The sequence below is a fragment of the Vanessa cardui genome, chromosome W (assembly GCF_905220365.1).
Source record: "Vanessa cardui chromosome W, ilVanCard2.1, whole genome shotgun sequence".
Taxonomy (NCBI): Eukaryota; Metazoa; Arthropoda; class Insecta; order Lepidoptera; family Nymphalidae; genus Vanessa; species Vanessa cardui.
In genome coordinates this window covers 7,424,789-7,451,126 of record NC_061153.1, presented here as the reverse complement: position 1 = coordinate 7,451,126, position 26,338 = coordinate 7,424,789, and the positions used below count along the sequence as shown (strand labels likewise).

Here is a 26,338-nt window from a genome sequence, read left to right as displayed (position 1 = left end):
TTTTCGCAGATGCTAATTAATTGTCTTATTGAACCGGCAGTGGGACCTAATAACACCATATCGTCTGCGTAGCTTAAGTTGTTGACCATAAGCCCATCGATACTACACCCTAGTTGTTTACTGCTAAGTTCTGAGATTAATTCGTTGAAATATAGATTAAATAGCTTAGGAGAGGTTAACCCGCCTTGTCTAACCCCAGAATTCAATCTATATTCCTCGGATAGAATCTTACCCCACCTAACACAATTAGTCTGGTTCTCATACCAATACTGAAAGACGTGAAGTATTTCCGATGGAATGCCTGCATCCTCTAGCTTTTTCCAAAGCATATCATACACTACGACGTCGAATGCCTTGGATAGGTCAAGGAAACAGGCATACACCGGAGTACTTCTATCCGTGTAATACTGGACAATCTGCTTCAGACATACTATGGCGCTCTCGGTGGAGAGAGCAGCTCTAAAACCAAATTGCGCGTCGTGGAAAAGAAGATGTTTGTCAAGTTGCCTGTTCAGCAGACTGTCCAGCACTTTAGCTATAACCGTGGCCAGCGATATGGGTCTATAGTTCACATGATCAGATACATCACCAGTCCTATCCTTCAGTATTGGTACCACTATTGTTTTAATCATTTCCGCGGGTAAATAGGAATGACTTAAGCACAGCGAGTGAAAAGTCGCAAGCACTCTCGGTAGATGACTCCCAGCATGCCTGAGGTGCTCAATGCTGAGGTCATCATGACCTGGTGATTTACCTCTAGTCATCCCGTTAATAGTATCCGCAACTTCCTTGGCAGAGAATCTCATTACGTTTACTACACTAAACACCCCACCATCATCTTCAACCCTAGGTTTAGAATGGCGGTCTTTCGAGAAGCTTTTATATTTTTCCCTAAACATATTAGCTATTTCTAGAGGCGTGTTATATCCCGATACAGTCACCGGTAAACTAGGCCAAATATTCAATTTGTTTGTTTCTCTCCAGAATCTAGTAAAATCTTTGGATGATCTGTGAGCGGCGATGATATCCATATTTTATTTGGTCTTGATGTTTTAGGCACCATTTTAATTTGCCTCTAAATACTTTTTGGCTTTCTCGCATCTCATTCCAAACTCTACCCGACTCCGGTTTATTACTTGACAACCAAATTATACTTATGCCTAGCCTCCCGGTGCGCCCTCTGAACATGCCTGTTCCACCCAATTATTCGCCCTCTCTTTTCAACCTTTTCAACAGTTGGTCTAACCTGCTCCCCACTTTCAGTAGCAGCTTTAGTCAAGATACGCACAATGTTGTTATATAGTACATTAAGCTCCTTTTTTGTGATTTTGATCGTTACATCTTTTATCTGCACACTGATCGAAAGACTCAAGAAGAAGAAGAAAATGTTTAAATTTGTTATTACAAATGGTTTGATATTGGTCAACCTGTGTTTTGGATCGATGTCCCCACTTCACGTTACTACATACATTCACTTCTTTTATTACCTTAGGAGCAATAATATTTAAGTTACATTCGATCACAAGCGGCATGTGATCAGACCAATACACATCCTGACCTACGCTAATATGTACTACAGTGTTCCAAGCTGAGCGTGTAACCAAACAGTGATCCAGCCACCTATTGCTATTATTAATGTCACTTATAAATGTAACAGTATTCGATTCAGTTCCCAGTAACTCCGCGTCAGCACACAACCAAACATGGTCCGTACAAAAATTACATAGCTCTTTCCAAAACGGCCGGCCTGGATGAGCATTAATGTCGCCTAGTATATATACAGCCTCAGAGTTGTTATTTTCCACAATAGCACTTATTTCACTTAATCAAGTTGTAAATTCGACAAGGTTTTCGGTCGTATCAGTTGGCATATAAACATTTATTAAAATTATTGTTCGATTACAGCTAAGAGTTGCTTTTATAGCCATTAAACGCACACTGTTACAGCTTATAACTGAAACCGATTTAAATAATATTTTTCGCCATAGTAGTGCTATGCCCCCATAAGGCCTTCCTGTATCCTAGTATTCCCGTTGTGGTATCTATAGAAGACTTACCTACGTACTCAAAATCTTTATGGATCGTACTTAGCCAGGGAATGTCGTGTAAAATTGTCGTGGCGTCGGTCTACAGAGGACGTGGTGTACTATTCATTTAATTTGATTGCAAAGTAGTTCTAAATGGATACGAAATGTAATGGATGTAATGTAGTAATTTACGACATTTCGTATATTGAATGTTCGCAAGACAAGTGTAAAAAGTTATATCATCTAAAGTGTCTTGGCTTATCAAGTGAGACTTTCGGGGCATTCACGCAAGAATATAAAAATATGTGGATATGTCCCGAATGTGTGTGCACTATACCAAAAGGGAATAATTCGGATACACCAGTGCGAGGTAACAAAACGAATAAAATATTCACACCAAGTAGTTATGCCAATACCGAGCGTGGTGGTCGTTCTAAGATATGTGAAGCGGCTATGATTGATAACGACAACATATTGCTGGAAGAGTTGCGAGAATTTCGCTTAGAGATGAAATCTCGGTTAGATGAGCAAGTCAAGGAGTACGCCTTACTTCAGAATAGGTTTATTAAAGCAGAAACAGAATTAAAAGACATGAAAAATAAATTGAAAGTAGTACTAGAAAAAGCTAATAAAGTCGATATTTTGGAAGCTAAAATTAGAACATTAAAAGAGAAAAATGAAGAGTTAGAGGCTAATCTTGGCAATAAAAATTGTTCAGTTGATAAAAATAATTCGGTACAAGAACATAAAGATCCGTCATTGTCTTTTGTAAACGCAGTGAAACATAATCAAAAGGAGGTAGTTAGAAATAACACGGTAATACAAGGTGTGGCCACGAAACCTGCCGGAATAATTGTGAACGATGCGAGTATTATCCAAAGGACTAATAAATAAAAAATATGCAAAAATTCCGTTGAGAAGATTAATAAGAAGAAAAGGGGATGGATAAAAAAAATGAATGGACAGTTGTAAATAGGAGAAAGACTAAGTATCCTAGCAGCGAAGTAGAAAAGGAGGAAGTACGAATGTTAATTAAATTCAAGGAACAGAGCGGAAAAAATATTTACATGTCTGGCGTCTACAGAAGGATACATTAGAAGAATGTTTGGAAAAATATGTTAGAAATATATGTGGAAAGGAAACACCAGTTAAAATTGATAAAATAAAGCACAAAACGGAAAGAGATTACGCCTCATTCATCATAGGCGTCCCGGAAAGTAAATATGAAAAAATATGTAAATCGGAAGTGTGGCCGGTTAATATAGAATTTGATAAATGGGTGTGGTTTCGTAGACAATCCAACAAACCAAAAAAGTCGGAGTAAGTATATTGAAATATAATACCAAAACGTGAGGGGGCTTCGAACCAAATTAGAAGAATTTTAGTTTAGTTTAGTTTCTTTATTGTACACCACACAGTGAAATAAAAAAATACAAATGACAAAGATATGGCCTAGATATAACAGGCGTACAATTTTGGCGACCTTATCGCTACATAGCGATCTCTTCCAGGCAACCAACGGTGTAGGATAGGTCATAGAATATAAGGTGGGTGGTGCTCTACTAATAAATAAAATAATATGAATCTATTAATAAAACTATGAAATAAATATAAATATAGAATACACAAATTAAATATCCATTAATAAATTATATTGTCAATACATATATAATAAATATATATATATAAATCTAAATACAATGAGTAAGAATATAAACGATGTCTTCAAACATAACGAAAAAATAAATAAATTAACAAAATAAAAAACAGAAAAAAGAAATCATTATCGTAAAGGAATTTTATTTAGGCATTTCCTCATCAAGTGTGGATTTATTTGCTATTACGGAGACGGGCTGTACTCAATCTATTCATGACGCAGAGATAGTTCCACCCGGTTACACAATTTTGAAATGTGATCGAGCGGACGGGCGTAAACAAGGAGGCGCTTTTCTCGTGGCCACACCGCGGTATGAGATGCGTCGAGTTTCTATTGATATCGACATAGACTCACACATTTGAACTAGTTTGTGTTACAGTGTACTTACGAAACAGGTTTTTGTTTTTATTATGCGTTGTTCATATTCCACCAAAGGGCAGTGAAAATGAGTATATGTTATTGTTTAGGATTATAGAACAACTATGTGATAAATACAAGGAAATATTAGTATTAGGAGATTGTGGATTCACTCAGTGCAATTGGGTTGGGAACTGTAATCAACGTCAATTAGATTTAGTATTGAGTACGTTAGAAGAGAATGAGTGTGTGAGTGTAAGCGCTGCAGATGCGCCTCTCGTGCCTGTGGACGTGCACCACCCGCCGCTTGAGATAGCGGTGCGATCTCACGTTAGTCCATATACCTCATCTACTCCTAACGCAAACACATACAACCTATTGGAATTTTAATAAAGCTAATTTCTTTTTATTCTATTCGTTAATCTCGGCTATAGATTGGAGTCTATTATATAACCTGGACTTAGAAATGAGTATCATTTTTTTCTATAATACAATAAACTCGATTCTAAATGATTGCGTTCCATTAAAAAGACAAAGGTATGTAGGTACTCGATATGTATATCCTGAATGGTATACAATCGAAATAATTCGAGCAATACAATTAAAATCCATACTTCATAAGAAATATAAGGCGACAAAGTCAAAGGTCGATTATGAAGCGTTCCCCCAATGTAGGACAAAAATTAAAAATATGTTAGTACTCGCAGAAGACCAATATAAAACTCGGGTTCAGGAAGCGCGCGAGTTCAATTGGACCGATTGCAGCTAGAGGAGGTTTGTCGACTTTAAAAAAAGCTTTTGATTTAGTTGATAACGATGTACTACTTACAAAGCTGGCGTGTGTTGGTTTCACCCCCCATTTGTTATATTTCTTTGCTAGTTATATGAGGAATAGACAACAATATGTAGAGTATAAGGGATTTAAATCGGACGCATATTACACAAGGTCAGGGGTAAGTCAGGGAAGTAATTTAGGTCCTTTGCAGTTCATAATAATGATAAACGATCTACCGGAAGTGGTAAAGAGGGCAATTTGCCTATTATTTGCGGATGATCTTAAATTGTCACGTGTAATAAAAACAGAGTATGACTGTGAGAAATTACAACAGGCCATTGATAGTGTAGTTACCTGGAGCAAAAGTAATCTCTTACAGTTTAACCTCTCAAAATGCGTAACGATTACAATATCTCGTGTAAATAATCCCATAATATATAACTATCAAATTGATGGAGTACCACTGACAAGAGTAACAGAAGTCAAGGACTTGGGGTTACTATCAACAAGGAGTTGACATTTCGCAATCACATTACTAAATGTTGTAAAAAAGCTTTTAGAAAATTGGGTTTTGTTATTTGTACGGTAAGGGGATTTACAAACATTAAAGCAAAGACAGTTTTGTATAACGCTTTAGTCAGAAGCCAATTGGAATACAGCTCTGTAATTTGGTCACCACATGAAAAGAAATATTCTTTAATGATAGAACGAGTTCAAAATAAATTTATTCGGTACTTGTATTCTAAAATATACCCTTGCTATCCATTGATGTACCCAACTTTATTTGTGCTAGGAATGGTCGGATATAATGAACTAAGAGTTAGAAGGGATCTAATAATGGTATTGTACATCTTTAAAATAATAAGGAGTAAGGAGCACAATCAGGCCGCACTCGGACAGATAGGATTCTTTGTTCCTGATAGGTACGTATGGCGAAGACGCCAACCACAGCTATTGGCTATTCCAAGCGGCAGGACTCAGAGAGGCGCCTATGACGCGAGCACTACACATTCTCAACTATGTATCCCAGGACACGGACATATTCTATTGCACTTTGAATGAATTCACAGGGAATGTTATGTATATAATCTGTTATAAAATGTCATAATTATGTAAGATAGTTTTAAGTTTACTAAATAAAGTCTACACCATTGTATTGGGTAAGCCTGTAAGGATGGTTGTAATGTAGTATAAATAAATAAATGTCATCAGGTAAAAGCCATGTCTCCTGAAGTGCTATCACATCCATTTGCATACATAATTTCCTTACACATTCTACCGACCATTTTATATTTTTAACATTGAAAGTAACAAATTCAGACTTATAATTTACATCACTATTTTCTTTTAACAAATCCATACTAAATTAATTAAAAAAAGAAAACATTAACTCGCATTCGGAACACCCTTACCCATTTTATTAAAAATAACAAAACGCCTAAAACGAATACCCGCAGGTCAGATTTTTTCATTTAAATATAATTGTAAATTATTTCTTGATACATATAGCTTATAAGAATTATAATCTCTATCTTTTTTACTAATTATTTTTTCTAATTGAACGAGTTCTTGCGTCTTATTTCTAATGTATTCAATAATGTCATTTTCACTAGTTTTCTTACAAACATTTGAAATAAACAACGGTATTTTTATATCAGCCGCCAATAAACAACGGTATTTTTATATCAGCCGCCTTAAAATTAAAGTTTCAACTGTCATTCGCTTTACCCAAGTTGCTTACGAATTTATTGTAACGATATTTCTTACGTTTTTCAACCATAGTCCACTGATCTTTATCACTAACTTTTTGTTTCCATTCCCCGTTTACTTTGAGTACATCAGCCATAGTTAGACTCGAGATGCTTGAAGAAGTTTTATTTGCACGATCATTGTTCGAAACCGCGGTTGGGGCCTCCACGCGTTTCTCTTCCGTATTATTTCTGCACACTTGAATGTCACCGATGATATTTTCCACACCGCTCACACCTTTCGAAACCGCGGTGTTGGCCTCCACGTGCGCATGTACCTGTTCATTAACCGGTGCGGCCGTTGCAATTGTGTCTATTTTATTCATGGCTGGTGTATGCAAGGGTGAGCGAGACGGACAACCATTCCTATTGCCCTCAGTAACACAGTTTTTCGACTCTTCGTACGTTGACCTACCGTAATAGCAATGTTAAAAACCCATCGGGCCGCTATCGCATGTTGGACTGCTTAAAGGACATCTTTCTTGTTTATTATTAACATTTTCAAAGTTATAAAACCTTGACTTCCTTAAGATATTATCTAACTCTTCTCGGGTGATACAGTCATTTCTTAGTCTCCTTAACTCTTCATTTAACGCCTGAATGTCTTTTAATACCCGGGTAGCATCTAAGTGGTTAAATGTTACCAGAGGTAATTTATTTAAATCTTTCGCCACGAAGATAGGAATCCTTTCAGGGTCAGACGCATTCGCGTGCTTAAACAATTCAATAATATCTTCTAGGTCCTTACGAGCCTTATCCTTCTTACGAGCCTTAATTTTCTTCATCGGAATAGCTTCAAATAATATTTTTTTGGCACACTCAATTTCCTCGGATGCAAAAGCCGTTTCACAGATTCGGATCAGACTATCCTCGTCCATAACCATTATTTTATTCTGCATAAATTATAGCAATTCATTTATATTTGAGGTCATTGTCCTCGTACACAATCACAGCGCGTCGACAATCTTGCGCGTACGCGATCAGCTGACGACTCGACTTTATATTTGCATCATAATTTTTTTTGCCTATAATTTTTTGTTTAATTAATTTTTTACGAGCATCATTGTTCTTCCTTACCACCTTACTTGGTGGTAGGGCTTTGTGCAAGCCCGCCTGGGTAGGTACCACCCATTCATTAGATATTCTACCGTTAAAAATCAGTACGCAGTATTGTTGTGTTTCGGTTTGAAGGGTGAGTGAGCCAGTGTAACTACAGGCACAAGGGACATAGCATCTTAGTTCCCAAGGTTGGTGGCGCATTGACGATGTAAGGAATAGTTAGGTAATTTACAACGTCATTGTGGCCCAAATGCTCGTCCGAAAACCTATTCCATAAAAAAAAAATCATCTTGTGATACCTGTAACCTATATTTTAACTGTAATGGGTAACTATCATGATTATATAATGGTTCGACAGCTGTTGACAAGTTACTCGGCAAATTACATTTCTTCCCATATACTAATTCAAATGGTGTATAATTAGTAGCGCTTTGTAATGAGGTGTTATAAGAGAAACACCAGTAGAGTAACCAAATGCTCCACGTATCGGGACAATTATCACGCTGTATTCTTAAAAATGCTCCTAATTGTTTGTGTGTATTCTCCAGCGAACCAATATTCTCATGATGATATGCAGTAGACTATAATTTATTAACGTGCAATAATTAACATACCTCTGACATTGTTGTATTTATAAATTCTGCTCCTCTGTCAGTCGCTATGCTTGTAGGAACACCATATTTTAGAATAAAGTTTTCTTCCAATTTTTTTGCTATTTCATCAGCATTTTTCGTAGTGAGTGGACATGCGACTACAAATTTTGATAACTTGCATTGTATATTCAATATGTAATAGTAATTTTTTATATCTATCCTACTCTAAAGGTCCTACAATATCTAAAAATATTTTTCAAAAGCCGTGTGAGCCAATGGTTGTGACTACAATAAGTCACAACCATTGGCTCTTTTATCATCATCAGCCCGTTTTTATCCACTGTGCCTCTCCAAGTGCACGCCACTGTGGTCTTTCTCCGGCTACTCGCATCTAGCTCCTGCCTGCCGCCTTGCGTATAAGCCGGGGATACACATGCGAATAAATCGGGAAAGTAGCTGGTATGAAAGTTACTGGCATGTACGAGTAACTGGCACACTGCGGATACAAGCCAGTATTACCATCGCGTATACACACACGTATACTCACATGCGAAATGCCATCCCGGCAATAACCAAATTGGAAATAACACTAAGATTTTTAGCTACAGGTGATTCATTTGTATCTCTAGAAGCATTGTACAGAGTAGGAAAATCGACGATTTCACAGTTCGTTCCAGTTGTTTGCAGTGAAGTGCACTAAAGGATTTTATTAAAGTGAGTAAAACAATTTTGAATATCTTTCCTGACCGGAAGGAAGTTAGCGTAGATTTTTTTTATTTGTTATTGAACTATATGCCAATTAATTGCTCCTTAAATGCTCTTTCAAAATCCGCAATAGCTCCAGGCGTATCATTAATAGTTAATTAATAATTATTTTTTAAAAAAATTGACAACTTGACGACTTGCGCTAAGACGTCATCAGTTGTCGTTGAAACCCATAAAGGCCATATTTACATGTATAGTCTATTCCAATGGGAAGAGGAGAAAAGATAAATAAACAAATTTGACCTTGAATTGATATGTCATTTGCGTTCGACTAGTAAGGTGAAAATAATTGAATGAATGGGTAATTAATGCTAAGGAACGATATAGTTTTTTGATTTTAAAAATAATTTTATGTTTATTTTATAAACAATTGTATATAAATTGCAGGTAAAATGAAAAACTTTGTGTATTTTATTAATAAAATATGAATTTTCATGACATATTACGTATTTTATAATACTATGCACAAAACTGATCTACATTTCGAGATAACAGATTTTTTTTAAGTAAAATAATTTTTTTAACATTTTTGGTAAAAATGTTATTTTTAAATAAAAACCTTACTGTATAAAAAAATAACTTTTTTTATCTAACGTTAGGTAACTTTTTACGTTTCTAACAAACAACTCATATTCCATATTACAACCAATTAAATAAATATAAATTTAATATATATCTATAATGTATTTTAAAACTAAAATACTATATTTTTATCTGTATAAATTCATTCATTCTCCATTCGTTTAGCGAACAGCGAACATCCTTAGTAGTGGCCTCCATTTTAATTATTCGTTCATCGAAAAATGGCGTCTTGAATGTCGACAAAACTGTTTTCGTTACTTTAGAAGTTAAATTAAAGTGTAATTATGTAGTTTAGTGAAATATGGTTGTATTAAAAATGAAGATATATTAATCAAGAACTGTTTGTAGTTAATCATATAGCAGAATTTTCACTCACTTGTGATATTGAAAAATACGGTTTTTTTTTTATGTTTCCTTTTGTCATTGGAATGTAGTAGCGCTGCAACTATTTCATGTTCGCCTTAATGTTTATTGTTTATATTTTCTCAACAATTATTGTACTTATAATTATTGTTATTATTAAGAAAAAATGTTTTTGGATAATTATTCTAATCCAATTATGAAAATAATCAAAAGCTATCGTAATCGTCTTTTAAGTTTTTTTTTTTAATTCAGTACTCTAGTTGAGGTTGCCGACTAATATAATTTATAGACAGTAATTGATAACCTCTATTTTAATGGGTGAACGTGCTGTATTCTATTGAATGGTCTACTTATAATTTTTTCAGTAATAATATATTTTTTAATAATTATTATTTATTTATTTAAGCATCATTTTGAACAAAAACAAGATGTGAACGATAATAACTGCGATAGTATAAAACTGTGGTGCAGTTATTAACGCCCGCCAACAAAGCGACATTGCTCTATTAATTAAGACACTTAAATTGCACATATTTGTTACATAATATGTATATGAATACAAAAAGAAAAGAAAAATAAAACACCAAAACACTAAAGAATTATGAATTGACCGATTACAAGATTAAAAATAAATAAATAAATAAAATAAAATTACTAAAATCACCAAATAAAGAATAAAATAAAAGTCTAAATAAAACTAATTATAACGGATGAATCGCGTATATTAATTATTTTTAAACATCCCGACGTTTCGAGCACTTTGCAGTGTTTCGCGATCGCGATCGCGATTTTATCGGATGTAAAAACTTATAAAAAAGTAACTAAAGACCCGACTAATAACATTCTTAAAAAGACATCCGCATTAATATCAAAACATCAAGAGAAACTAAATCTGGATAAAAAATGACTCGTGCCTACATGTGCAAAGCCTCCAAAACTGTATGGGTTACCTAAGATCCATAAAACTGGTGCTCCGCTGCGTCCTATTGTAAGCCAAATCGATACACCAACATATAGATTGGCTCAACACATAGCAAGGACATTATCACCCCTCCGAGGACATACTGCGGCGTATGTCAAGGATTCTTACCAGTTTGTTGGTGAAATCAAAGACCTTAAATTAACCAACAACGAGACAATGGTTAGTTTTGATGTCCAGTCATTGTTTACCTGCTTACCCATACAAGACTGCATCGAAATTGTCAAGAGGAAGCTACAGACACACAACATGCCTATTGAATATGCAGAGCTGTTACATCACTGCCTCACATCTGGTTATTTATTGTGGAATGATGAATTCTATGTACAAGTTGACGGGGTAGCCATGGGTTCTCCAGTATCCCCCGTGGTCGCCGATTTGTTCATGGAAGACCTGGAGGAGAGGGCTCTTCGCTCCGGACCTATAACACCTAGGTTTTATAAACGGTACGTAGATGACACTTTCACAATATTACCTAGTGATCTGACATCTGCATTTTTAGTACATCTTAATTCTATAAATAAAAACATTCAATTTACTATGGAATTAGAGGCAAATAATTCTTTAGCTTTCCTTGACATCCTTATTATCAAGAATCCTGACAATACATTAAGTCACACAGTTTATAGGAAACCCACACACACCAACAAATACCTCAATGGTGACTCGCACCACCACCCTAGCCAGCCAGTTAGCTACCGTTGGCAAATCTTTGTTTCAGAGAGCCCACCATCTCTGCGATGCTGAACACCTAGAGGACGAGCTACGTCAGGTCAAGCTTGCACTCCACCAGAACAAGCTGCCCGTGCATCGCCAGCATCGCAGAAGCCGTATCAAGCCACCCACAGTTGAGAGACAACCTGCATTTCTACCATATGTGAAGGGAGTTACAGACAGGATTGGCAACATCTTGAAGCGAGCTTCAATTAAAACCGTTTACAAGCCTCATAAGAAAGTGAGCCAGTTCTTGAGACCTATCAAGAGTAATATTCCTTTACAAACTGCAGGAGTATATAAACTCGAATGTGAGTGTGGTTTATCTTACATAGGCCAAACAAAGAGAAGTATCGGTACCAGGGTCAAGGAACATATAGGAGATGTCAAAAATAGGCGTTCTTCTAAGTCTGCAGTCTGTGAACATGCTCTGGATAAACCTAACCATTTTATCCGATTTGATAAACCACAGATCCTCGCTAGAGAACACAGATTCATTCCTAGAATGATACGCGAGGCTATTGTAATTCAAAAACATCCGAACTTCAATAGAGAAGATGGTTGGAGACTGTCTGACACCTGGGATCCACTTATTAAAAATTTAAAATCCCAAATCCAACAGACTGCAAGACCTAAAGATACAGTTAGTGCCTTCTGCGTGCAACCGGAACGTTACTCAAGATATCAATTGAGAAATCGTTGGCGGTAGTTGTTAATAATATTTCCTTTGTTCTTCAAATAGACAAATGTCATCTTAGTCTACCCGTGACCACGAACACTGCAAAGTGCTCGAAACGTCGGGATGTTTAAAAATATTTAATATACGCGATTCATCCGTTATAATTAGTTTTATTTAAATGTGTAATAATCGCGAAAATTTAAGACAACATTAAAATAAAAGTCATCAATAAATAGTAGCATCGATTTAGCCAAAACAATTTTAAGAATTAAGTTATATTATAATTAGTGTAATATACTTAAAACTAATAAGTTACATAATTAATGAAATAAATTAATATAATATTAGTTGTAAAAATAACAATACTAAAAGAAAAATAATAACAAAAACAAAGCTAATTAAAAAACAAATTATAGGAACAAGTAAAATTATAGGGAGAGGAATCGAAGGTAGGTGATCGTCAGATTATAGGTTTAATTAAATTTTCAGTCTCATCGTAACTTGTAAGCATCGTAACTCGTAAGCCAGTTTCTTAGTTTTATTTTACATTGAAATTTATTTAGTGAATAAATATTTAAGTGTTTATTTATTTTATTTTACAGCACTGAACTGAGGTAGACGTATTGTTGGCCTGTCATGGAGGATACACGTGAAACAATCTTGCATACACGATCAGCTCTACGCTTATTCTGAGCAATTCTAGGATCGAAGGACATATGCGTATGCTTCCGCAGAATTGTCAAAAGTATGTAAACTTGACGCACGGTATGCACCTGGCATATGCTGTACCGAGTCGAGGTAGGGAAACGCATAGGTTTTGCAATCATAAACTTCACAATTGATCTCTGTGCTCTTTCTAACCGAAGCATGATGGTCTTGGCAGCACTACCTCATATTGTAATGTAGTAGGAAATCAAAGATTGAACAAGGGCGTAGAAAATTGACTTAAGAGTGTGAAGGCCAACAGATGCTCTCAGTCTCTTAAAGACATAGGTAATCTTCCTCAGTCGTGCTATGAGATACTGGATGTTTTTTTTTTTTCCCCTGTGGCAACACTTAGAGATACATGTCTTTGTAACTTTTCCCAGATTTAAATTTTAAAAATAATATTTTATTGTCACTCTTTTAACTTGATAGACTGTACAGTTATATATTTTAATATTTAATAATCATCTGTAAAATTAATTCATTGAGTGCAGTGTTCTAAGTGTATAATATTTTGGTGTTGTGCTCGTCAGCTAACATTTCGCAGGTAACGAACTCAACTTTAAATAGTTTGGAGTCATTCTCATCCCTTTGTTTGTTTATTATAAACGGCTTGGCTGTTCCCACATACACAAATAGTTAATTAAATATCACACTTCCAACGTTAAGCGTTTATATTGTTATTTTACCAATATACTTGATACCCGTAGTATCAAGGCGCGTCAGGCGGAGGAACAACTCCAGCTGACCCTCCAGGAACTAAAGGTGTCCAGAATACAGTGTGATCAGTTACTAAAAGAAAGGGATGACAGTGAACAAGAGTTTTTGCAGATTATTAATAAAAACAAAGACTTGAAACTTGAATTGTCCAACTTGCATTCACAATATATGGACTTACAAGAACAAAATGATAATCTGCAACAAATAGTCAATGGGTTTGACAACTGCAGAGATGAGTATGAGAAAGCCCTCATACTAACTGAACAATTTAAAAACAAATTACACAAGGCCGAACAATATATATTACAGTTAGAAAGAGATAATTTGAACCAAAAGGTCACCGAAACCCAGTGTCTATTTGATGAACTGGTGGGTAAAGCACCTACTTTAGTGTCTCAAGTCACCAACAATAATGACATTTCAACAATAGATCTGACTGGTGATGACACGGTGACTTACCAATCAGTTATGAGTAAAAATAAATTAAAGAAATATTTAAAATTAAATAGATATATAAAAAAAACACAAAAGTTATTAAAATTGAAAAGCCAGCACATAAATTATAAAAAAATGTATAATGAAAGAAATGCACTTAGAACAAGGTTAAATGTTTACACAAAAGAAGTAACACAAATAAGGCAGAATTATGAGGCTGACATTAAAACTCTGCAGGATGAGATCTGCTTCTTACGTGGGTCTTTAAATACTGTAACAATAAAATATGAAACAGCTCAAAAGGAGATCTCAGGCTATATTGCTGCTATGAACGATCTCCTGGAGATAAGCAGATACAACTCAGAACGCTTTGACTCACTGTCAAAGTACTGTGTTTGTGATTGTCAATTGCCTCCACGGGATTGTTCAGGACTAAATATTGATATTATGTCCCCGGCTGTGCCTGCTGTAACTGATGTCAGCCCCATTCCCCACAAAACACCTTATATTTCTTCCAGGAGCTATACTAAAATATACTGTGATGAAATAGGAAGAAATATGGGTGTTTTACTAAATAATTTATGTAAAGGACAATTAGTTACCAATTATTGCATGCCAGGTGCATCCTTTTCTCGAATTGTTGATAGTATTTTAAATGGTACTCATTGTCCTAACACCACTTTAATAATATTAATTGGGAGAAGGGGAAATGTAAATAAAAAGAATCTAGAGAGATATTTTACTGAATTACTTAATTTAAATGTTACAAAAGTGATACTTTTTACATTTCCTTATATAAATCAATTGCCGCAGGAAAATACTATTAGACATAAATTAAATATTTCATTATATACAATGTGTTATAATAATTATGTAAATATTGAAAACAATAATTCTAAAATTAATTTAATTGACATAAATAATATATTGAAATTTAAATCATGTATTTTGACTAATGATAGGTATAACCTATCAAATTACTATAAGAGACAAATAGCAAATCTGCTATATTATTATATTTTTACAAAACCAACCAATTTCTTGGTTGACCAGACCACTGCTTCTATTGAGCAGTGCAATAAAACATTAAAAAGTAATAGTTTGGAATGTGTTCCAAATAATTTAAATTGAATCTTAAGACAACAGAGGTAGTCTCTGGCTCAAGTTGTATTAATTTACCTAATAGTAATTCATCGGATAAATTCCTAAATTTTAATATTACAAATAAACAAAATAATAATAATAGTAAACTTGTAAACCTGGTGCACCAAAATATTCAAGAAATGCTATGAAAAGATTTAGAGATTGAGTTATTCATAAACAGCAATGCCATTGATATTTTATGTTTAACAGAACACTGGCTTGTAAATTATCAGTTTATGTTTAACTTCAGTGGTCACCAGATGGCTAGTCTGTTCAGTAGAAATAAAGCTATACGCGGTGGCTCATTAATACTTATTAATAAAAATTTAAAATTTAAAGAACGTAAGGATGTTGTGAGCCTTTCTATTGAGCAGACTATTGAAATAGCCTGTGCAGAGCTTGAGCATGTCATTGTTGTATGCGTATACAGACCTCCTAGTGGGTTATATGAAGCATTTGAGAAAATATTAGAAAGTGCATTGTTGAAATTATCTGGATCGAGTAAATATGTTTTTATTTGTGGTGATTTCAACATAAATTTATTAGAAAACCATAGCACAAGTATTAGATTCAGAACATTATTATATTCATATAACCTCAATAACTTGTTCCTAGAACCAACTAGAATCACTGAATCCACTGCAACATGTATTGACAACATATTTACCAATTGTGTTCCAAATCATAAATGTATTATAAATATGTTAAATTCAGATCATTGTGGATAGTTGGTTTCATTCAATTTGCAAATAAAAAATAATACTAAGGGTTTAGGCTAAACAGACATTTGTTCCTATCATTTTGTACCGAATTGAAAAGTTCAGAAGTAATATCATGGCAAAGCTCTCATATTTACAATTAAATGATAATTCTAATGTGCTTTATAACAATTTTTTTAATTGAATAAAAACAGAATTTAATGCCATATTTACTCCTAAGACAGTCAGTTCTAAGAATTTTCTTAAGTTTAATGATTGGGCGACTGTCGGAATTCACAAGAGTAGGCAAAGGTTGTATGAGCTTTATAGTGAAAGATCATACAATCGGTCATTTTCATTTATTAGTTATGTTAGTGCCTACTCTAAACTATTCAAACGTGTATGTCATACAGCCAAATCATTACATATAAAAAAAAAAACTTATTGACGCTCCTGACAAAATTAAAATGACTTGGAAAATTTTTAATTGCGAAACTGGAAGAGTCAAAAATAACATCTCCGACATTAGTTTATCTATTGATAATAATTTATTTTCCTCAGATCGGGATGTTGCAACTATTTTTGAAAAATTTTTTGCTGACATTCCTTTTTCGACTACTAGCTCACTAAATCCCTCTCCCACCGTTGCTGAATCATTATTAAAAAACAATGTGAAAGAATGTAATATAAGTTTTAAATTTAATACAGTAGGTGTAAATGACATAATAAGTTCTTTCAGATCGCTATATGTTAAAAAAACTGCCGATCTGTGGGGGAACTCTGTTAAGGTAGCCAATTCAATAATTGATGTAATCACACCCTACCTTGTCAATATATTCAATAATTGTGTTCTTAGTGGCGTGTTTCCTGACCTTATGAAACATAGTAAAGTAATACCAATATTTAAGTCAGGTAGACCCCAATAACTATAGACCCATCTCTGTACTACCAACTCTTAGCAAGATCTGTGAAAAATTATTACTAAATCAAATGCTAGTACATTTTAACAAGAACAAGTTGCTACACAAGAAACAATTTGGATTTACAAGGGGTCGCTCGACAATTGACGCTGGTGTTGAGCTCATAAAAAATATCTACAGGGCCTGGGAGGAGTCACAGGATGCCTTGGGGATTTTTTGTGATTTATCTAAGGCCTTTGATTGTGTGCAACACGAAACCTTGGTCAGGAAGCTACGACATTATGGAGTCAGGGACACTGCACTCAATCTTCTGATTTCGTATCTGAGCAATCGAATTCAGAGGGTTGATGTAAATGGAAAGAGATCTCCCGGGGCTCAGGTTACTGTGGGGGTCCCTCAAGGATCAATTCTTGGTCCATTTCTCTTCCTTGTTTATATAAATGACCTACCACATTTCTTAGGTGATAAACTCGAGATAGTATTGTTTGCTGACGATACTTCTTTAATTTTTAAAATAAAAAGACGTCTTTTAATGTATGACGATGTGAACAATGCTCTCTCGGAAATAGTACATTGGTTTAGTGTCAATAATTTAATGTTAAATAGTAAAAAGACAATATGTATTAAATTCACTACTCCCAATGTAAGATGTGTCAAAGCGTCAAGTGTCAAAGAATGTACTTTTAAACGGGGAAGCATTAGATGTATTAGAGTCAACAGAGTTCCTTGGTATGACAATTGTCTCTAAGCTCCAATGGGGCCCCCATATAAGTAAATTGGCAAATAGACTCAGCTCTGCAGCCTATGCGGTAAAAAAGATTAGATTTTTGACTGATGTGGATACAGCTCGCCTTGTGTATTTTAGCTATTTCCACAGTATTATGTCGTATGGCATCTTACTCTGGGGTAATGCAGCTGACATTAATACTATTTTTGTACTGCAGAAGAGGGCTATTCGTGCAATTTACAACCTGGGCCCAAAAGATTCGTTAAGATGTAAATTTAAAGAAATTAAAATAATGACTGTCGCTTCTCATTTTCTTTTTGATAATGTTATGTATGTACGCAAAAATATAAATGATTTTCCCAAAAATTGTGACGTATATTCCATTAATACTAGGAACAAGAATAAACTTGTTACGCCTAGTACCCGATTACACAGGGTTAGTAACTCTTTTTTGGGGCAATGTATACGTTTTTACAACAGGATCCCAGAAAACGTTCAACAATATTCAATTATAAAATTCAAAAGAATCGTTAAAGAGCGTTTGTGTGCTAAAGGATATTACAGCACTAATGACTTTCTAGTTGACTGCACACCTTGGGAATGAGATGATCGCCTCCAGGCTGTTTCAAATAACAAGAATATGTTGTATTGTTGTAAATTATGAATTGATATTATAAAAAAAAAAATCCCGCTGAGTTTCTTTCGCCGGTTCTTCTCAGGTCTGAGGTATTATATTCCGAACCGGTGGTAGATTATTGACAATCAATAAGAAAGTGTAAACACTTCTATTTTGAATAAAGGTTTTTGACTTTGACTTTGACTTTGTTCGTTCCAGCTAAGGTTTTCATCAATTGTCACCCCTAAATACTTAATACTTTTAGTACGAGCCACATCCTCATAACTACAAGGAACATTGTGCTGGAACTCAGAAAATTTGTGAGCAGTTAACGAGAAAGTTAAATTGTGGTGAGGTGTATTTAGAACCGAAAGCAATAAATTGTGTTTTTTTCTATATTTAGTGTCAGTAAGTTACAGGACAGCCAATTCATAACCACGGCAAAGGCGGCTTCGGCCTTATCACGAGCCTCAACCCAAGTGTCACTATGGACAAACAGAGATGTATCATCGGCATACATTATGATATTACAATTAGGCATTTTGAGTCCGCATAACTCATTGACGTAAACTAAGAACAAGGTTGGGCCTAATACACTGCCTTGAGGGACTCCAAAGGTTAGACGCCTATCGGAACTGACTACATTATTACCATTAGTTTTCTATGTTGTCTTGGGTCTGGGTGTTTGTGGTACCGTCGTTACTTCTGATTTCCATAACACAAGTGTTTCAGCTACTTACATTGGGATCAGAGTGATGTATGTGATGTTGTTTCATATTATTATTATTATTTATATTTTTGGACTATTTATCTCCCAAATAATGGGGCAAATATTCCAGTCACACGGGTCAATGACCAAGTGTATCTGGGGAGTGAAAAAGTCAGTCAGTACAGTCAGTCAGCTCATTATCAGATTCTAAAAACTTACGTACTATTCGACAAGTATTTAAAATAGCAGCTTTTTGCATGGTGATGTATGTGAGAGGTGGTAGATCAAGAATTTTTAAACTTTGGTGTAAGTGTTTAGGTATGACTCCGGTAGTGGAAAGCACGATAGGGACTATAAAAACCTTATTTAAATTCCAGATTCTAATTATTTCTTCTTTTAATTCTGTATATTTATTGATCTTTTCCGTAATAGTTTTTAATAAGTTATGTGTGTTTGGTACAGAAACATCAATTAAGTAAGCTATTTTAGATGATTTGTTAACTAAAGTTATATCCGGTCTATTGTAATGAATCGTTTTATCAGTAAGAATTGCTCTATCATAATATATTTTTATTTCTTCATTCTCTAAAACGGGGTTGGGTTGGTATTCATAGTAAGGTTTTAGTGGAGTATTTGTGAAGTTATATTTGTGTGCAAGTTTTTGATGTATGTAGTGAACTATTTGGTTGTGGCGATGGGTGTAATCTGTTTGAACTAGAGTAGGGCAAGCTCCTGTAATATGTTGTATATTTTCTGGCATTCTGTGACATTTTCGACATAAATCTGATTCTACTGATTCTTTAAGTATATATTTTTTATAATTTCTTGTATTGATAACCTGGTCTTGAATATCAATTAGAAAGCCTTCTGGTTCGGGGAACAGGTAACCTTTTTGTAACTATTTATTTGACGCATCTAAATCAATGAAATTTTGCTCTAGATCGTGGATATGCCTACCATGTAGTTCTTTTCTTCTCCAATCTTTAATTTTTTCATTTATTTGTTCTTGGATAGTTTTAAACTCTTTATTATTATTTTTTAGGTTTAACGGTGTGAAATTATCATCAACTTCTACTATAGCTGCGTGTATCTTACTAGTATTTACTTTATAGTAGAAAATTTTTCGAATATTATGGATTTGGTTTTGCCAAAGTATTTTTAAATCAACTACCCCTCTTCCTCCTAATTGTCTTTTCAACGTTAATCTTTCTATATATTTATTTCTTCACTTATTTCATAATTTTTCTCAATTAATTTTCCTTTCTTTATAGTTAAAGTTTTGCATTTATCTAAGCCAAAATTCATATTTATATCTTTACTAAATTGCGCTGTAATTTTAATCATTTCTTTCATTTCTTTCACAGATTTACTAAATAGTTTTATGTCATCCATGTACATCAAATGAGAAACCGCTATGTCACGTGTTAATTGGTATCCAAATTTAGAATCTGATAGTATTCTAGATAGGGGATTTAGGGCGAGGCAAAACCTCAGAGGACTGAGAGAGTCTCCCTGGAAGATGCCATTTCTAATATGGATTTTGTCACAACAGATTTGAGATGTTTTTGTTGTTAAAGTTATTGTGGTTCTCCAATTAGTCATGGCCTCCTTCAAAAATTTAATAATATTTGGATGAATCTTATATGTTTGTAAAATTTGAACTAACCATGAATGTGGGACACTATCAAAAGCTTTTTTGAAATCTATATATGTGACATACAAATTTCTATTAAATTTATTTGAATGTTTTAGTATAGTTGAATCTATAATTATTGCTCTTTACATCCTCTGTGGTTTCGCCTGCATCCCTTTTGTTCCTCTGACATTACATTATGTGCTTCCAGGTGTGAGACTATTTTATTGGTAATGCAGGATGTGATTATTTTATATATTGTTGGTAGGCATGTTATGGGACGGTACTGTGATGGATCGTGGGTGTTTTGGTTTTTTGGTAGCATGTAGGTCAAGCCGGTTGTTATAAAATTTGGGAGTAGAGTTCTACAGTTAATTAGGTCTTGTGATGTTTGAACCTTACTGGCTAGTTAAAGGAAAACAACTGTTTACTGTATCGTGGCGTTTATTGGACTCAACTATATATGGATAAAAAATATACTAATAAAATTATGCTTACATAGCTAAATGCGAGTACAATTACATACATAATTCCTAACATTATAATTAATACACTTCACCTCCCGAAGGCGATGAAAAAAAAAATGTAACATTAAAACATTTTTTTTTTGTTTGGTTTTAGGTAACATTATTAGATATATCTAGAAAATAACTAACTTTAACTTTAATACTACCAACAAACAATTATAAAACACAATTTAAAAAAATATTAAAGAATGTTAATATAAAAAAAAGATACTTATACAATACAACACAGACATAACAATATAAATTCATTAATTATAATTATATCAAATATTATTCATAAAAGGGTTTGGTCCTATTTGTATGAACTATTTCTTCCTTATTCGAGTTATTTTTAATCCTAACATTACATCCTAAGTCTTTTACAACTGTATATGGTCCTTTATAAAGAGGATCTAGTTTTCTACCTGTTTCTATCTTAATTAATATTAAATCTCCTACATTATATTTAACAGGATTTATAGAAATGTCATACTTAGATTTTCGCTTATGTTTATTAGTTATTAAGTTACATATGTTTAGCTTCAGTTTGTGCTAGCTGTAGTCTATATTTTAATTGCAATGGATAACTATCAGAATTATATAGCGGATCTACATGATTAGTTAAATTAGAGGGTATATTGCATACTTTACCAAAAACTAATTCATGTGGCGTGTAATTCGTTTCCGAATGAACTGTATTATTGAAACCGAAACACCAGAAAGATAACCAATGACTCCAAGTATCTGGGTGATTGCTACACTAAATTCTTAGAAAGGACCCTAACACCTTATGGGTGTTTTCATTGCGCTCGAGCCGTCGTGCCGTGCAGTCGTGTCGGAATTATATTGTTTTTTATCAATGTTTCTCGGAAGTTTTTTACAATTACCCTCGCTTGTTTATTGGTTTCTGTTTTTCTGTCGCGTTATAATATTGAACTTGGCTTGTGAATGGACTTTGTTTTACTTTGACGATTGGTTTTGTTGTTTGGTAATAGGTCTTTCATAGACCTATTTTCTCTTATTGTTGTTGTTTGTCGTTGTTGTCGTTGGTTGTTGTTCCGAGTGTTGTTTTTATTGTTTGTTGTTGGCGATGGACGTCGATACCGAATTGTCGTCCGACGCCTTAGCTGGCCGTAAACGGCCTTATAGGAGTCTCGCAATTTTTAACTCTGATTCAGAAACTGAGACAGAGACGGAGATACGTACAGCTGCGAAATGCACACCGGCAACTCGTGGAAAAACGGCTTCGAGGGGCCGCGGTAGTGACCTCGCTCGGGCTAAGGCTGAGCTTAAGGCGAGGGTCGCCGAGGCCAGGGAGGAGGCTTTTGAGCGCTCTTTGAGAAGTAGAGCGTTCCGAAAGAATGTTTCGGAAGTTGTCTTGGGCTCCGAAGAATCCGCTTCGGATGCAAAAGAAACTCCTGCTAAGATGGGCACGGAGGAACTTCGCGCTGAGGCCGGCCGCAGCGCAGCGCTCATCTTGGAGGTGGCGCAAAAATCCTCCAATCTAAAAGGAGGATACGCTAAAAAACTGAGGGATTCAGCAGCTGCACTTCAGGGAATTGTAGATGCCCTGGCATCGCGGACTGAGGCGGATGAGACGCGAAAACTCCGCGCCGATAATGGCCGGCTGCGTAAAGAGATCGATAGCCTCAAGTCTGAGTTAAAGGCTCATCGCCGTGAGTTCGCGGAGATGCGGACCACGGTGGCAGTGGCAAATGAGACGTCCACCGGCTCTGCCCAGGATGCTCAGACGTTGGAGAAGTTTAAGACCTCCTTAATCTCATCGATCGGCGATATCTTCAAAGCCCAAATTACAAAATTGGAGGACCGGCTCCCGCCTGCGAAGATACAGCGCTCCCCGCTAGCTGCGGATAAAAGGCGGGAGCTACAGCAGCAACACACGCATTCGAATGCACAGGTGGCCCATCCGGCTCCGCAGCCGAAATCTGCTCCCACACATAAGCAGACGCCACCAGCTGCTCCAACGGCTCCTATTGCTCCGATAGCGCCGGAGACGATTTCGCCACAGATGGCACAGGAGACGTCCTGGTCCACTGTGGTCAAAAAGGGGAAGAAGGGGAATAAGGCTTCCCCCTCTGCTGAAAGAATCTCGACGTCTGCGTCTAAGGCACCTCAAGTGGCTAAGCCCAAGCTGGTCGCCCCACGTACAGCTGCAGTTGTGGTAACGTTGCAGCCGGAAGCGGAACAAAAGGGTGTCACGTATGCTCAGATCATGGAGCGCGCCGAGCAGGGCGTGAAACTTCAGGATCTCGGGATAAGTGGTGGCCTCAAAGTCCGACGCTCGGTAACTGGGGCCAGAGTGTTGGAACTACCGAGAGCACAGTCGGAACAGGCAGAGAAGCTGGCCGACAAACTCCGTACGGTGCTTGATGGGGTAGCCAACGTCGTCCGTCCCATTAAAAGGGTGGATATTAAGGTGACGGGGCTCGACGACTCCGTCACGAAAGAGAAAGTCATCGCCGCAGTCGCTCGCGAGGGGAGTTGCCCCATTGAGGCAGTTAAGTGTGGAGAGGTGTTACGTGGACCCGGATACATGGGTATGGTCCGCGTAACATGTCCAATAGCTGTGGCGAAGAAGCTATCTAACAATGGTCGACTCTTGGTCGGGTGGAGCTCGGCCAGGGTGTACGTACTGGAGCAGCGCCCTCTGCGCTGTTTCAAGTGCATGGGCCTTGGCCACACCAAGGCGCTCTGCCCATTTAGTGTTGAACGAGGCAGCCTCTGCTACCGGTGTGGTGCCGAAGGGCACAAATCGGCCGAATGCACTGGGAAGCTACGCTGTGCGGTATGCGTAGACGCTGGCAAGCCCTCTGGGCACCTGATGGGATCGAGAGAATGCAACCCTCCCATCACGAAGGGTAAGATGGCCTTAAGCACCCACACCACTACCAACGCTGGACGGCGCCAAGCCGAGGAGGAAGCTGCAATGTCGACATGAGCACTGAATTCAGCTTTCTCCAAACAAATCCTAACCACTGTGCCGGGGCTCAGGACCTACTGCTGCAGTCCATGGCGGAGTGGGGGATCGACCTGGCTGTGGCCTGTGAGCCCTATTATGTCCCTCCCCTACCTCACTGGGTAGGAGACGTGGACGGCACCGTGGCGGTCCTCACGAGGAGCGGAACGGGGCCTCCTCTCTCACTCATCGAGAGGGGCTCGGGCTACGTGGTGGTGGGTTGGAGAGAGTACGTAATTGTTGGCACGTATTTCTCCCCTAACCGCAGCCTGGCGGAATTTGAAAATCATCTCGGCTTTCTCAGAGCTGCGGTGGCCAGACGTTCGCCTAGACAAGTTGTGGTTCTCGGCGACTTCAATGCAAAATCGCGAGCCTGGGGAAATCCTGCTACGAATCCACGAGGGAGAGCTGTCCAAGTGTGGGCCCTGCTATCCAGCCTATCCCTACTCAACAGGGGGCAGGTTCACACCTGCGTGCGCCAGCAGGGCGGATCCGTTGTGGACCTTTCGTTCGCCACTCCTGTTGCAGCGCGCAGAGTGTTGAATTGGAGAGTAGAGGAAGAGGTGGAGACTCTGTCGGATCACAGGTACATCCGATTTGAGATCTCCAACTCTGACCGTTGGGGGCAGACTGGAGAACTCCCAAGGGTGCCTACTGCCTACGACGCTTCCAAGGTGGTCCGTTGGCCAGTTGGATCGTGAGCTGGTCAAGGAGGCTGCCATAGTGCAGCGGTGGTGTTCCACAGATAGAAGGGAGGGCGCTAGCATTGATGAGCTAGCGGGCCGCATGCAAAGGGCTCTAAAGAAGATATGCGATGCGGCCATGCCGAGATCCTGGCGCATGGCGCCGCGTCGTCAGGTTTACTGGTGGTCGATTGAAATTGCACAGCTTCGATCGACATGCAATCGGGCACGGAGGGCCTATGTCCGCTGTCGCAGGCGAAACGGCTTTGATGCGAACTTGGAGGGACAGCTATTGGCCTCCTATCGTCGGCTGAAAAACGAGCTGCAGCTGACGATACGCCAGGCCAAAGAGCAAGCTAGGGAGGCACTGTTGGTGGCCCTGAACCGGGATCCATGGGGGCGTACGTATCGTGGCGTGCGAGGAAAGATCCGTACCTACGGTGCCCCCGTGACTGAGACGCTGCCGCCAGAACTTCTCTTGCGCCTTGTTGAAGAATTATTTCCACACCCAGGGGAGCATATTCCTCCGCAAATGGCGTCTTGCTCCATGACTGAAGAGGAAATTGTGGCTCCACCACAAATCACGGAACAAGAGATGGAAATGGCACTCGACCGACTAAGAACCAGAACGACTGCGCCGGGTCCAGACGGTGTCCCAGGACGGGTCCTGCGCGACGCCTTGGTGCACCTAGGTGGGAAGCTTCGGGAACTGTTTGACGAGTGTCTGTCCAGCGGGCAATTCCCGAAGTCGTGGAAGGAGGGCAAGTTGGTTCTGTTACCAAAGGAGGGACGTCCCCTTGATTCTTCTTCGGCATACAGACCGATAGTGCTACTGAATGAGACGGGCAAGCTCTTCGAGAAGATTCTCGCTGCTCGTCTTGTTCAGCATCTCGAAGAGGTGGGGCCGGGTCTTTCAGAGACCCAGTACGGGTTCAGGGCTGGCCGTTCAACGGTGGACGCCCTGAATGCCCTGAAGACTCGAACTACAGAGGCGGTGGCCCGAGGAGATGTGGTCTTGGTGGTCTCTTTGGACGTGGCGAATGCCTTCAACAGTCTTCCATTCGAGACTATAAAGGAGGCACTCACATATCACAGGGTGCCTTCTTATCTTAAGCGTCTTTTGGGGGCATACCTCTGCGACCGTGTGGTCCTCTGGGAGGGGGGTGATGGGCGAATTGTCCGATTTCAAGTGGGTTGCGGCGTTCCACAGGGTTCGGTTCTCGGCCCACTGCTGTGGAATGTTAGTTTCGATTGGCTCCTACGAGCCCCCGTCCTTCCCGGAATGGGGGTTTTGTGTTACGCAGACGACACTCTCATCATGGCGAGAGGGCGGAACTTTCAGGAAGCGGCTCGCTTGGCTGAAGTCGGAACAGCGCTCACGGTGGACCGTATTGGAATGTTGGGCTTAAGGGTCTCCATCTCTAAAACGGAGGCTCTTTTATTCCACGGTCCACGTCGAGGACCCCCCCGAGGGGCGACTATCACCGTCCACGGGACCGTGATTAAGGTGCAGGCCCAGATGAGGTATCTGGGTCTGATCTTGGATGGAAGATGGAGTTTCGGGCAGC

General features: G+C 37.8%; 2 protein-coding genes and 1 pseudogene across 2 annotated transcripts; all 3 read left to right on the top strand.

The window, feature by feature from the left end:
• Positions 1–11,289: 11,289 nt before the first annotated feature.
• Positions 11,290–12,316, top strand: LOC124542406 (annotated as a pseudogene).
• Positions 12,317–22,200: 9,884 nt separating this feature from the next.
• On the top strand, positions 22,201–23,993 carry LOC124542533. The gene is made up of 2 exons (XM_047120474.1): positions 22,201–23,861; positions 23,927–23,993. Exons 1-2 carry the CDS (start codon positions 22,201–22,203, stop codon positions 23,991–23,993), a joined length of 1,728 nt encoding a protein of 575 aa, XP_046976430.1.
• Positions 23,994–24,022: 29 nt separating this feature from the next.
• Positions 24,023–24,788, top strand: LOC124542530. The gene has a single exon (XM_047120473.1). It carries the CDS (start codon positions 24,066–24,068, stop codon positions 24,786–24,788), a length of 723 nt encoding a protein of 240 aa, XP_046976429.1. The 5' UTR covers positions 24,023–24,065.
• Positions 24,789–26,338: the final 1,550 nt, after the last annotated feature.

What these genes read in the sequence shown, in the direction of transcription:
- LOC124542533 (XM_047120474.1), top strand. Translation starts at nt 22,201, where the DNA reads ATGGACGTCGATACCGAATTGTCGTCCGACGCCTTAGCTGGCCGTAAA. An exon ending in CGAGGCAGCCTCTGCTACCG is followed by an intron (nt 23,862 to 23,926) that starts GTGTGGTGCCGA and finishes CGGTATGCGTAG; the next exon opens with ACGCTGGCAAGCCCTCTGGG.
- LOC124542530 (XM_047120473.1), top strand. Translation starts at nt 24,066, where the DNA reads ATGAGCACTGAATTCAGCTTTCTCCAAACAAATCCTAACCACTGTGCC.